Source organism: Hyaena hyaena, unplaced genomic scaffold (assembly GCF_003009895.1).
Source record: "Hyaena hyaena isolate Hyena2069 unplaced genomic scaffold, ASM300989v1 scaffold_60, whole genome shotgun sequence".
Taxonomy (NCBI): Eukaryota; Metazoa; Chordata; class Mammalia; order Carnivora; family Hyaenidae; genus Hyaena; species Hyaena hyaena.
The window spans coordinates 808,681-822,233 of record NW_024080692.1 but is presented as its reverse complement, the minus strand read 5'-3'; the positions used below and the strand labels follow the sequence as shown (position 1 = coordinate 822,233).

The 13,553-nt window shown below is 42.7% G+C and overlaps 1 protein-coding gene across 4 annotated transcripts in view; it reads left to right on the top strand.

The window, feature by feature from the left end:
- Positions 1–13,076, top strand: part of MAK (male germ cell associated kinase) — a 53,489-nt gene extending 40,413 nt beyond the window's left edge. For 2 of the 4 annotated variants that reach the window (XM_039231817.1, XM_039231818.1), the window contains exons 12-15: positions 4,004–4,135; positions 8,795–8,914; positions 10,241–10,270; positions 12,666–13,076. In XM_039231817.1, coding sequence (XP_039087748.1) covers positions 4,004–4,135; positions 8,795–8,914; positions 10,241–10,270; positions 12,666–12,820 — 437 coding nt within the window. In that variant the 3' untranslated portion in view covers positions 12,821–13,076. Of the gene's footprint in view, positions 1–4,003; positions 4,136–8,794; positions 8,915–10,191; positions 10,271–12,665 lie in introns of those variants that run through there. The other 2 variants (XM_039231819.1, XM_039231820.1) reach the window with 2 other exon arrangements.
- The last annotated feature ends 477 nt before the right edge of the window (positions 13,077–13,553 follow it).

The following is a 13,553-nucleotide window of genomic DNA, read 5'->3' as shown; positions in this document are numbered from 1 at the left end:
GTCTTTAGTCCCAAACGAGGAAAAGATCAAGAGCTGAGAAAAGATGTTTTAGGTAGAGGGGAAAACACTGGCTTCTCTGAATAGAATAGGCTGCACACTTGGAGTTTAAGGGAGCTCAGGGGAGAATGAGGAGAGGTGAGGTAGGGAGAGCCAGCAGGGGTCAGGTGAGACAGCACCTTGAGGGCAGGGGAAGGAATTTGGGGTTTGTTCCAGCTCGGAAGGAGGCCTTTGGGGGGAACCTTGCGAGGTGAGTGGCGACCTGACACATGTGATAAAAAGACTGTGTAAATGATGGCTCGCACAGGGCAAGACCAGACGCAGGGAGGCCAGGTGGAAGCCACTGTAGTCCTCCCGGGACAAGATGATGACGACGACTGAGCGGGAGCTGGGCTCCTCAAATATTTTGGAGATGGTCTTGCTGATGGATGCTGTAGGAAATAAGGGAAAAGCGAATTTGTGGCTTGAATCCTAGGTGGCCGGTGGTGCCATGCTCTGAGATGGGGAAGGCTGAGGAGAAACAGGATTGGGAGGGAAAGAGGTGGTCAGTCTTGTGTGCGGGCTGGGCCGTTAGAGTTGAGAGGCTTGTGAAACATGCCAGCGTGGAGAGGCCATGCAAGAGGTGGGAGGGAAGAGCCAGAAACACTGAGGAGGGACCTGGGCCAAAGAGAAGGGCGACTCCCAGACAGTATTTAAGTCCATGGATTGAACAGGATCACCCACAGAGACACTGTGAGCGGAACAAGGGTAGTGGGAGAGGAGGGCGAGGGGGACTCAGGAAAGAGGAAAAGAAGGAGCCAGGCAGATGAGGGGGAGGCCATGAACCGGTGGTTTGCAGAGGCTGAGATGGGACAGTTGACCTGGAAGTTTCCTGCTGAGCGGTTAAAAGGAGGGACAGAGCCCGAATAAATTGAACAGTGGGGACGTCCCTGTGACCTTGGTGAGCAGTTTCAGTCTGGAATGGTGAGGGAGAACGAGGCCGGGGTGGGTGGAAAAGCGAAGAGAGGTGAGAAATTCGTGACTGAACAGGTAGACAACTCTTCAGGGCTGTCGGCTGGGAAGGGGAGCTCAGAAACGGAGCCGTCCTGGAGCGGGGCTCAGGGCGCGCTCCGGTCATGGTGATTCCGGGTCTTCGCAGCTCATATACGTGTGGATAGGAATGACCGCTTACAGAGGCTGGGGTAGTTATGCAGGAGAGGAGAGGAATCGATGAGGGACTGAAGTGCTGAGGAAGGTGAGGAAAGATGAGGGAGGCACTTTTGAAAGCAGCAAAGATAACTTGCCTTGTAATCTCTATCTAGATACCCGCAGGTTTGTACACTTTGGTGTTGAAGCTATGAGGAGTTCTGATCCTACTGCAAAAGCAGGGATGTAGCAAAATTCCCAGAACAGATTCATGGGGGATATTTTTCCCTATTTAAAAATCAGTCAATCAATCAATCAATCATATAGCAAATCGGTATTTTCTTATCTATACAAGGGAGCCCTCTGGTGGTAGGAAAGGCAACTGTAAGTTTTTCTCAGGATAAATAGATCCAAAGCACCCTGTTTTCATTCTGCTCCCTAATATGGTTTTCTGGGACATATTTCAGGATATCTGAAACTGGTCTGTCATTTCCTTTTTAACCAGAAAGATCAGATTCTACAAAATACTGTGGGTCAGAAGCATGGCTGTAATTGAGACAATAAGCAGACCTGAAATTAGAACTGCTTGAAATCTAAACCTGTGTCTTCCTGTTCCCCTGTTGGCATTTTTCCCCTTGAAGATGCCCCTCTCGAGCTGGATGAGATTTGAAACTAGAATTGAGCTCAGTTCGGTCACGTGGGCAGACATTTACTGAGCACCTGTCATGAGCCAGGGATGACTGCAGAGGATAGAAACCGAAATAAGAAGCGATGCTTGACATTTATGATCCACAGTTATTTTTTATAATTAAGTGTCTTCAGGAATAAAGAAAAAGCATATCTTTGGGGACCCTCTTTTTTTTTTTTAAACCATAAAGCCAAGCATAAAAGGTCTTCTTAAGCATCAATCTTTAGGATCACAGGAGCTCTAGAAACGTACCATATACTTTCAGGGCAGCATGACATCATTCTACAAGACTTGCAGATCTGTGCCACTGGCCTTCAGGGAGAGAGGCACAGGAGTCCTAATTATTGACCTGCTACTGACTGGCTGTGTACTGGACCAAGACTTTGAGACTCTGTTTTCTGTTATTTACATGGGACTCCACTCACCTCTCGGCTCACCCTGTAATCCTTAGGTACTTAACTATAGCAAGGCGGCCACAAACAGAGTGTGCAATGGAAGCAAAAACCATCGCTCAGAGGTGCCCTCTGGTCTCACCCCCTGCTCTCAGAATAGGACCCTCTGGCACCAACTGATGCCACCGAGCAGGCAGGGAGAGCGGTTCCTTCCACAGCACTTTTGAAACCCTGCTCCTTCTCAAGTCCGTTTATCACTTCTGTCCTTTCCACCCTGTGTATTCAATGTCCTATGTCATTTCTACACTTGCCTCTCTGACTGCATTTGAAATTTCTTAACCTGGCACACAAACTCCTACGTGATCAGACCCCTGCTCCCCTCTCCAGCCTCATTTTGTGCCAGCCCCTGTTCTTTCTTCCTCCATGGAATGTGGCAGGTTCCTTCTCACCTTGGGCCCCAAGTCTACACTGTGGCCCTTCCCAGGAACACAGCTCCCATCCACTCCAGAGTCCCAATCAGATTCACATTTCAGCTTAAAATTACTTTTTTTAAAAAAAAAGAATGACTGGTGGAACTTCTAGAGAAAGTTTCTTCTGTTATTTGCCTGCCTTCTCAGCACCAGATTCCTTTAAACAGTTTATATACCGTTATTTACCCATTTGCAACCATTAATGTTTCCCTTTCCTTAGAGTAGACTGTAAGACCCAAAAGGGTAGAAACTATGGTTTTGGTCACCACTTACTGTCCAATGCCGCATACAATGCCTCGCGCGTGATAGGTGCTCAGTAGGTATTCAGTGATTTACTTTCCTCGGAGGCAAGGGATGATGTATTCATTGCTACCTCTATCAGTGTTTGCTATGTAGAAGGGGCCCAGTAAAAGCCTGTAAACTAATATGTAAATGACTTCACATTCTAGATTGTGTCAATTTCCAAGAAATCTGGAATCTTTAAAAAGGCAGAATTAAAGCAACTGTCTTTGCTAATGGATATATTTACTTAAGGAAAAAAAAAAAAAACTAGGGATATCACCAGGCTAACTGGATTAACAGAACAATTTAAGTACTCAGGGCCCATTCTTTATTGAACTACATTTATGAAAACTGTTCATTGAAGGAGATTATTAGTATCCCTGCCTACCTTGCCTTTTCTTTGGGGGTAAAGGATTTTTTTGTATCGATTTTTTCATGAGTTATTGCTACCCTTTTAGAAAGCGCATTTTCTTTCTGTCTCTCAATAATAAAAATGTTAAAAAATTTTTTTTAATATATTAAGTTAAAAACCACCCTTTAACCACTAGTATACTAAAGTCTAAGGTTGACTCCACATTTCACAGATTTCAGAAAATAATTAACAGTTTAGATTATTGTCTAATATGGAAATAAGGTTCACAGATCTTTACACATCTACGTGCAATCTCTCAATTCTCCTGGCTACACTAAGTGTTCCTCAAGGGTCTGGTGCACAGACATATAATTTTAAGTTATACTTAAAATAAATCAATTTGAAGAAAATTTGTGTACTACCTCAATTTTCATAAGACATCTAGCCAGAAATGTCCCATGTTTAATGATTATTACTTGTATTATAGAAAATACCTTGCGTTTACAAAGCACACTATGAGGATTCTGCATTATTGGAAGCATTCCGGGTTAAAGCAAAGATCTGCCACATTGTAACATAAATTTATTTCCATTCTCCTCCAAGTTATTTCTAGTGTCCATTTGAATGTATTATGTACTTTTCTGTCAAGTTAATGATCACATCTTAACCTCTGAAACAACTATTTTGTTCTTCTAAGGTGTTAATCCCAAGAATGTGTCCTTGGTAGCCAGTGGAAAGGATATAAACCCATATACTTGGAGTAATCAGTTATTTCCTAAGTCACTGGGACCCATGGGGGCAGAACTTGCTTTCAAAAGGAGTAATGCAGGTAAAGCAAAAATCCATTTAAAGTATACCTTTACATTGTTTTCCTTCTGCAGATTTTTACTTTTAACTAGATTGCAGCTGCCTTCTTCCAACTGGGATACCCTTGGGGGCACCCAAAGTTTTCAAACTGGTACTTGAGCACAGGTGGTTTTAAGGGAGTCACACGCCAGATCTCCACTTCCATACGGATTCTTTCCTCAAATGGATCTCCCTGAGCAGTGCGTCTCTAGTCTCCTACTTCACAAAACTAAAGACACATTGTCTTGTTTACTATGGTGTGTTTCCACTTTCCCGAAAGTGTTAAAATATCAACTATACCTGGAGTGCCAGTCCAAGAGACCGTTTCATAAAGTTGGGATCAATGTTGAGAAAGCGAGTAGCGGTGATAATGGGGCAACAGGTCCTGTTGAAGTCAAGTGGTTTCCAGTTCTTAACCTTCACGACATTGAAGAGCCCAATTGAATTATTAGCTGACAGAAAATTAAAGTTCATTTTTAAAGTCACGGTATAACTTTTGGTCTAGAACTGTGAATAGGATTCAGACTGGTGTGACAAAGCTGTAATAAAAAAAACCTTTCATTCCCAACTATCTGTTTTACATTTTAAGCAAGGTTTCTCAGTACTTACATTTCCAAAAAGGAACAAGAAAAAAGGAATGGAGTTGGCCCTGAAACCTGATTTTAGCAATAAGCAATATTCATTTGTGGACACATGGACAGCTTGAATAAGCTGCCATCTTTCTCACTGAGATGAATTTCTCCCCAAATAATGCCTTTTAATGTTTAGCAATCAAAACTTATACTATTCAGCTTTTTTGATTAACTATAAGCAATGAATTGTCATAATTATAACTAACCTAATCCAGAAAAAAAGTATTTTAACATACTTATGGTTATAAGAAACTTTTGAAAGATTTCAATTTATACTTTTTTAAAAAATATGTTTAATGTTCGTTTATTTTTGAGAGAGAGAGAAACAGAGCATGAGCAGGGGAAGGGCAGAGAGAGAGGGAGACACAATCCAAAGCAGGCTCCAGGCTCTGAGCTGTCAGCACAGAGCCCAACATGGGGCTTGAACTCAGAGGTGGTGAAATCATGACCCAAGCTTAAGTCAGATGCTTAACCGACTGAGCCACCCAGATGCCCCTATTTATACATACATTTGAGTGATCAATTTAAAGACTTTTAAGCCTAAAACTATATTTGTTTTTTTTAACCTAAAATAATATTTGGATAAAATTTGGGCTTTGACATGAATGAAAATAAAATTTGAGAGAGAAATGAGATTAAATTGAAATTTCCAACTGTTAAAAAGGAATATTGGTGGGCATAAAATCACCATGGTATTGGGGCGCCTGGGTGGTTCAGTCGATTAAGCCTCTGACTTGGGCTCAGGTCATGATCTCACCATTCATGAGTTCAAGCCCTACACTGGGCTCTGTGCTGACAGCTCAGAGCCTAGAGACTGCTTAGGATTCTGTGTCTCCCTCTCTCTCTGCCCCTCCCCCACTTGCATTCTGTCTCTTTCTCTTGAAAATAAACAAACATTTAAAACATTTTTTCTTTAAATCTCCATGGTACTTAGATTCCACTGGTTATAGTTAAAGGAGAGATATAGCTAAAGGAGAGATTTTTAAAACTATCTTTTAGTTTTAATTTTAAATGTCTATAATTATAGTATGCCACAAAGGACAACTTTTGGAACTTATAAACTAATAAAACTTATGCTGAATAATCTTACATATCAGTTTAAAATGTGTGAAGAAGTAAAGAGCTTTTTTAAAAAAAAAAAAAAAAAGATAGTGTTTTGGTATTAGACACCCAAAACACCTGAGGGTCACTATAGCAGTCTACTGGAATATTCTGATGTGACATTAACACTGTGGACATTTTAAGTGTCAAACACTGCAGCACTGTAGTTTACTCCTTTTTGCCAGTATTTTAAAATAATATCCACTGAACCGACTAGTTAAATACAAATGAGTTATGGTTAAATACAACTTCGGGTCTCAGGGGAATCTATAACTGGCTGGCATCAAATGAAAGCTATGACCACACCTGAGAAGACTTTCTCATGTTAAGGGTGCTTCCTGATCTTTTCATTCATCATCTAATCAATCCTTTTTTCTTTCCCTCTGCTTTTCCTAAAATATTCTTCTTATTCATTCTTTCTTTCTACCTGCCTTCTCTTCAGAGGAAAGCATAATTAAACCAATTGAAAAACTATCATGCAATGAAAGTTTTCCTGAAAACTTAGAGGACCCACAAGGTAATTTCTGGGCATTCTAGATGAGCACAACTTGTTCTTTGAATATCTTGTCCAGTGTTCTTTTCCACATTTGCCCTGAATCGTGTCATACAAGGCCACTATGAAGGCCAAGGTCACTTGCTTTTAGAAGTCAGACCAGGACCAGGAGAAAGAGAAGCATTCTGCAGCATCAGGAACTCCTTTCTTCAGTAGTTGGGATTCTAAGACTAACGTGCTCTCAGAAAGTTTTATGCCTGTCTCCTTAAATTAATTATGACAATTTAAATAAATGAAGCATATCTACTGAAAAGAATTAAAAGATTTCCCAATTTCGTAATCAGTATTCCTGCAAAAATTCTGTTACTTTCTGAAACTCATTTTTTAAGCGTCAACAATCATTTAAAATTAAGAGCTAACCAGGTTAATAGAGACAGTAGATTTCCTAGAGGTTCAAGGTCGCTGATTCAACAGTCCTAACTACTGGCTCCAGCCTAAAACTCTGCAGCTCACCAGGTGCTGCAAAACTAGCCAGAATAATTTAAGAAGAGTTCATTTTCTGTGCATCTTTCCCTAGCAACTTCTTCCTGTAATAGGAAGACGCAGCCTGCTAAGTATTCAGCACACGACTTTTAGAGTCTAATACATCCCCATACTGTCGCTCAGTGGGCCTTGTGATTGTGGACAAGTTACTTAGGTTCCCTGCGTCGGTTTCCCCATCTCCAAAATGGAGGAAATAACATTTATCAACGTATTATTATATAGCCATACCTAGGATTTTTGTCACAGTAAAGCATTTAATAAGTGTCTGCTCTGGTGAGGAGGAGGAGACCAGGGGCGATGTTGTGAAGCTCTACTGAACTTTCTTTCAAAAGTCTTTCACAGTAGAGGGCTGCCGGGGGATTTCGAAGGCGCACACAACTGTGTAAGCGGATAACGCACTCGCTGTGTAAAATCCCATTTCGGTGACGGTGCTGCTGTTTAACATTTGTTAGTTCAAGAGCAGATACTTATTGGGAGCCTACTGTGCGAGCGCTGTGGCAGACTCAGGGACAAAAAGTTCAGAGTCCACACTTGTGGACAAATAACACTGAAAAAATGCTTCAGCCGTCGCTGCCAAGCAAGCAGTTCTTGAAACCACCACCACGGCCAGAGCCCCGCTTCACCCCCAGCTGACAAACTTGTCCCCTTTCCTGCACAGCGAGGCCCCTGAAGGAGGAATTACATCCATTTCTTCCTCTTATTTCCACTTTGCTCTTCAGCTCACTGTAATTTGTCCTCAGATGGCTTCAGGCCACTGAAGCTCCTGCCAGGTGCTGACATCATCCTAGTGGCCAGACGCCAAGGGTGGTGCAAATCCCACCAGACCTCGGCCTCCTCCGCCTGCCTTCCCTCCGCACACTGTGCCCTCTCAGCTATTCAGACCCCGCTCCTCCCAACACCTACCCTCCCTATTCCCTCTCCTCCGCGGGTTCCTTTTCTGTCCTCTCCCTTCATGCTGGTGTTCCCTGGGATTCCATTCTGGGTCTTCGCACACCCACTGTCCCTCTGTGCTGGCTCCTCCAAGCCCATGGCCCGTAACTGCCATACTCGGTGAGTCCATATCTCCAGGCCAGCTCGATACTACAACCCGAATATCCCTTGGCTACCATGTCTTTCTAACAAACCTGACCCTCCTGTATTGCTGTTGTTAGTCACCTAAGATACACACTTAGGGGTTCATATTCCTCTTTCCCTACCGCCCCCCCCCCGCCCCCATACACCCACTCCGTTCTCTTCTCCATTGCCTCTTTGACTCCCGGAGTTCAGACTCTAATACTCGCTCATTTCAGCTACAGCAATGTCGACCTGTGTTCTGCCTCTAGATTCTCCCCCTTCGGCCCATCACTCTACTGCCCCAGTTTGATCATTCACTAATAGCAATGAGGATGAGGATGATGACAGCTGACGTTTACTGAAAACCAGACTCTATGCTAAGTGCTTTGCATACATCTCATTCAATCCCTACAACAACCCTGTGAGTAGGTGGAGTAGATGCAGTCATGATAGTGATTTTACAGAAGGAAGACGAGCAGAGAGCAGTGCAGGGGTGGGGGCTTCCTGGCAGGAAACATCGTCTCAGGTTAAGAGAGTCATAAAAACACTTGGTGTATTCAGGGCAAACAGCCTTGGGTTCATGTGCTAACCTGGTCCCTTACCATGATAATATAGGCAAGTTCTAAGGGCCACAAGGTGTGGATAAAATATACATCTAAAAGGGTTGTTATATGGACTGAATAGGATGGTCTATAAAGCCATAGTGCAGTGCTTGAAATAGCATCTAGAATTAGCAGGGATGGTGGTTCGTATTCAAGATACTCTCGGGTGCTTTAAAATGTTCACCTTCTGACCATGAAACTTTATGATACGTCACTAGGAAATCTTGGAAGTTATGCTACTTACAATCAGTCAGGATATATCCCTTCCTTTCTCAAAAAAGAAGTGGGGTCCGCTGGCCAGAGGATACACTTAGCACCTCTCGGTGCAACACCTTCAGGTAAGAACAGCTTTAGAGTTTTTAAGATTTCTGATCAGAAAGGAGCTTCTTCTAAGTTTATACACTTTGCCCACGCGCAGACTTGTAAATCAGCCTCACCTTTTTAACGCAATTCTAATTATTTTTGGCAAAATGACCCTTCTTCTTCTGAAGATGTGGTTTGAGAGTCTGTTGTAAGAGCTGCCTTTAATGAAGTGGTGACTCTCTGCCAGGCACACGGATTATGCTACTGAATCTTCACAAGACTGGGTGAGGCAGACCTTTCACAGATGAGGAACCTGACAGGAGGTAATTTACTGAGGGTCACGCAGCTCCTACATGGCGGAGCTGCGAGAGGAACCAGTTTGTGGAATTCCAGAGAACATGCTGTGCGACCCAACGGGATGTAAAGAAGGTGCATTTTTCAGAGCTGCGCACCCAGTACCTGGCACAAAGTGGGGGCTTCTTAAATACAGGGATGCTGTTCGTGGACCCCTCCACGGTGGTTCCTCTGCCGAGTGCAGAAGTGAGCCGTGGCAGAACTCTCCCACCCGGGCTCCTGCTCTGTCCCTGGGGCAGATGGTGGCCGGTCTGCTTGCTTCTCCGCCCTCCAGTTATGACCCAGTCGGGTGCCGGCCCTGAAGCGGCATGGCACCACAGCCACATTCGGGGTGGTGATTCTCTACTTGAACTTGTACTTGCCTGACTGTGAAGGTCCTCAAAACCACACTAAAATAGAGGTCCTCGTGAAGGCACTTAAAATAAACATCAAGGCAGACAATCAGAAGTTTGGTGTGACAGGCAGTTGAATCAATCCACTCTGAACTTCGAACTCCTGATTAGAGTTCACACTCTAAGGTTCTCTGAAGTTCAACCTCTAAGGTTCACACTGTTGGAGCGAAAGCTGTGAGAAGCACTGGACTTCTGTAATTTATGATTTTGAACCACAGCAGAATTGCTTCAACAGTACTTAGTTACCTTATCTGTGAAAAGCATGGCTTCATTATCTCTGCTGAAATGAAATATGTAAATAAACACTTTATATACAGCAAGTGATTTTTTTTTTAAGCCTCGGGTATTTTAAGCCAGCCTGACAGTGAGTCAGCAGCCATGGCTTCATAGCAGTTTTTAAAAGATGAGCAGAAAATCGTAATGTTTCACATTTAAGTATCTGCTCTTACAAAATGAAAGAGTGGGCATTTTAAAGGAACAATTTTTATAATATGTGAAGGCCTTTGTGTATTAAGTATTATATGTCAGATTAGCGTGCATGTTCCTGTTTTTATTTTTTTTTTAAGGAAATGCTTTCTCATAACTTTTCATCTCTTCATTTCCTCTGCTCATCAGATGTTCCTACAGATGGTGACAGGAGGAAAGGTAAAAAAAAAAAGAAGTAAATATTAATCACTGTCAAGTGGTCAATGCAAATCCTTAGGAAAACACTGTTCTGTAAGAGATGTGTCATCCAGTGCTCCCACTGGTGTGAGTTTCCCACAAGAGAATAAAACCAGGTCATTACCGTATTTACTCAACTATCTGCCCTTCTCGCAAAGCCTTTCTGCTCTTCCTCAGCCTCACCCCCTGCGTTTAGAGAAGAAAAATCGCATTAATTTCTTCCAGCTTGCCCTCCTAACCTCTCATCCTGAACTTCCCCACCCCTCCTCCCTGCCTCCCTGCTGTGTGGTAACAACAAGGACCTTGAGGAGTGACTTCTTCCTTTGCAAGGGCAGGGAGGGTCCTGTTTTAAGAGTGCTACATTCATTAACTCTATTCCAGAAGGTACTATTATTATGGTCTCCATTTTACAGAGGTTTTATTTCTTGCTGAAGGGTACATAATCGTGGCACTGATTACGGGCAAACATCATTCCTTTAGCAAATATTTTCTGCAAGAAGTTAAATGCTCTTCATAGGACACGTGCTGTTTTTAAAATAAATACACAGCAAGGGTCAGAGGGCTGACTGCCCCACTAAGGAGGTGCGGGGCAAGGTCCAGCTAAGACACAAGAGCGTTTCTTGCCTTGCCATGAGATCTCGGCCTCTCTGTCAGCTACTGAGTTCTTCACCAAGGGTGCCTGAGACCTAAAATTATGATTTTTCAGAAAAGAATCCTAAATGTCCACACTACAGCCTCCTTGGCAGAATGACTCCCTCTTCAAAGGTTTTAGAAATGATTTCCTGGACATGGTTTCCCTCAAATGCCTTCAGGACTTGACACGGCTAGGTCATGAGCTGGGAAAAAGTCCACTATCACTCCCCAAATCCCTCATTTTGCAACCCAAGAGCCTCACCCAGCTGTTAGCTGAAGACTGCATCCCCTCCCCCATCACCCCCCAGGGGACTCCCTCCCTCTCTCTCTCTCTCTCTCTCTCTCTCCCTTGCTCCACTCCCTCCCTCACCCCCTCCCTCAGATCTGCAGCCCTCACAGACTGGTGTGTGTCTGCACTCCCCTGGGTTAGAACAAAGGGGCTGCTCCCAGAAAACTTGGTTAACTGTTTAACCAGTCCTTCCTTCACGGTTCAGGGTTAACTGGCTCTTCTGAACACTTCGTCCCCACCTTGTTAGGTAGCTTTTTATTGGTTTGAACCTGGAGAATTTTAAACCTGGTAAGTGTAGGATGACCAGACAGGGTGACTCTCCCCAGGGCAGTTCCTCACTTAATGCTTTGTTCCCATCACGCTGAGGTCGGCAGCACCCTGGGCCCATGTGCTCCCATAATTTCCCCTCAACTCCTGGTTTCACAGAGAAAGTTTAGGGAAAAACAAAACAAAACAGGGAAACCACGTGAGTGAATACGGTATGGTTCGTGTTAGGTGTACAAAATGGTCAGACTTGTCTCAAAATTGACACTTGGTTTAATCCAAGAGTGACAGCCAGCACACAGTGTGAAATGATACTTAAATCCCAAATTGAAGGATCAAACACCCCTCTTCAGACAGGGCACCTGGGACACTCAGCTGTAAATGTGAAGTGAGGGTGAGTGAGGGAAGGACTGGAGAAGAGATTAAAGTTCTCTGTAAAATGATTTACTGTTTTGTCATTTGATGTTTAAGCAATTTTAGCTTGTAAACTGTTCCATAACAAATACTTAACAAATTAAAATTTCACAAATATCTAATCAGCCAAAGTTATGAATAAAGCAAACCTTATGACAAACGGTTCGGGATCTTAGGACTAGCTCACCTTTTAAAGGAATTGTTATTGCCCTTCATTTTCCCAATTAAAAAAGTGAAGTTTCTGGCTTCCAAAAACCACATTTTCATGTTTAAAAGAAATCTACTATGGGATCCCATCTATGTAGCTCCACAAAGGCAGAACTTTATAGGGTTAACAAGTACAAATGAAGTTTCTGCAGTAGGTATTATGCTTGAATATTATTCATATGTAAACACTGTGTGATTTTACAAAGTCACTCACACTGTGGGTATTGCCTGTTCAACAGGAACCAAGAATTTTCTTGGTCATCCTAATTGACGTTGCCTTCCCAAATGTGATAGGCATCGGAGAGAACCCAAAAAATCAGCAGCAAGAGTATCAGAACTGTAAACCAGAAATACTGGCTCTTAGCAACTGAGAATTCTGTATCAACATAACACTAAACTAGAATTTTGAGTTTTACTATTAAAAGGAAAAAACACCTTAGGGACCACTGAACTAATCTTTTAAAAATAAATTCAAAACTTCCCCATGGAATGAAAAGATTTAGATTGCCTTATTTTAAATTTGAGAATCAAATGAATAAAGTTGTAACTTCCAATTCTGATTTCTTCCAGAATATACCTGGAACACAAAACCCAGTCGGGGGCAGTTTTCAGGACCTACTTACAATGCTACGGCCAAGAATCTCAATATTGTGAACCGCGCGCAGCCTGTTCCCTCAGTGCACGGGAGGACAGACTGGGTGGCCAAGTATGGCGGCCACCGGTAGGAGTCTGGTGCAAAGTCCCACAGCATTGCTCCATAGAGTCCCTGCAAGTCCCCTGACCCTGGGAAATGTCTACAGATGTCTATTTCTACAGAGTTCTGGAAGAAATATGCAGCAGTGGGTACTCTGAAGAGCAAAAATCATCTCCTATTTTATTTCTCTCCTAGAAATGAAATCCAATTTCTTAGCATCAGTTGCTCACAGTGCTGATATACGGGTAGGACTTTACAAAGTATTGAATAAACTATTTGCCAAAGTATCAAGTATTTGATCTACAAATTACTAGTTACTAAGTATGGTAAGACACATTTTTACAAAGGCTTCCATAAGTAAGTGTTTAGAATGTTTTTGGTTTCATCTGTTATTTGCCTAAATTAACTAATATTTTGATTGGCCTCAGAGGTGGGTTGTTTTTTTTTTTTTTTTTTTTGTAAATAGCAATCCTCTGTGGTCTGTCAGTTACAGCTCTATTGGGCTAAGGCTCTACCTTAACCAGTTTGGCAATGGCAGACGATGTTCCTTTATCATCTGTTTTTCTACTTTGAATTATGGAAGCAATGGTAATTCCAATATTGAGCAGGGTGTCTTTCTTAGGAATAAATTTAACTTTAACATAAAGATTTCAAAATTATGACACCTGATTTTAGTGGAGAAAAGAGTCTGCTGTTTAATTTTGACCAACACAGCTCCTGTGAATTCATGGTGACTATCAAACTCAATGGCTTGATGACTCCCA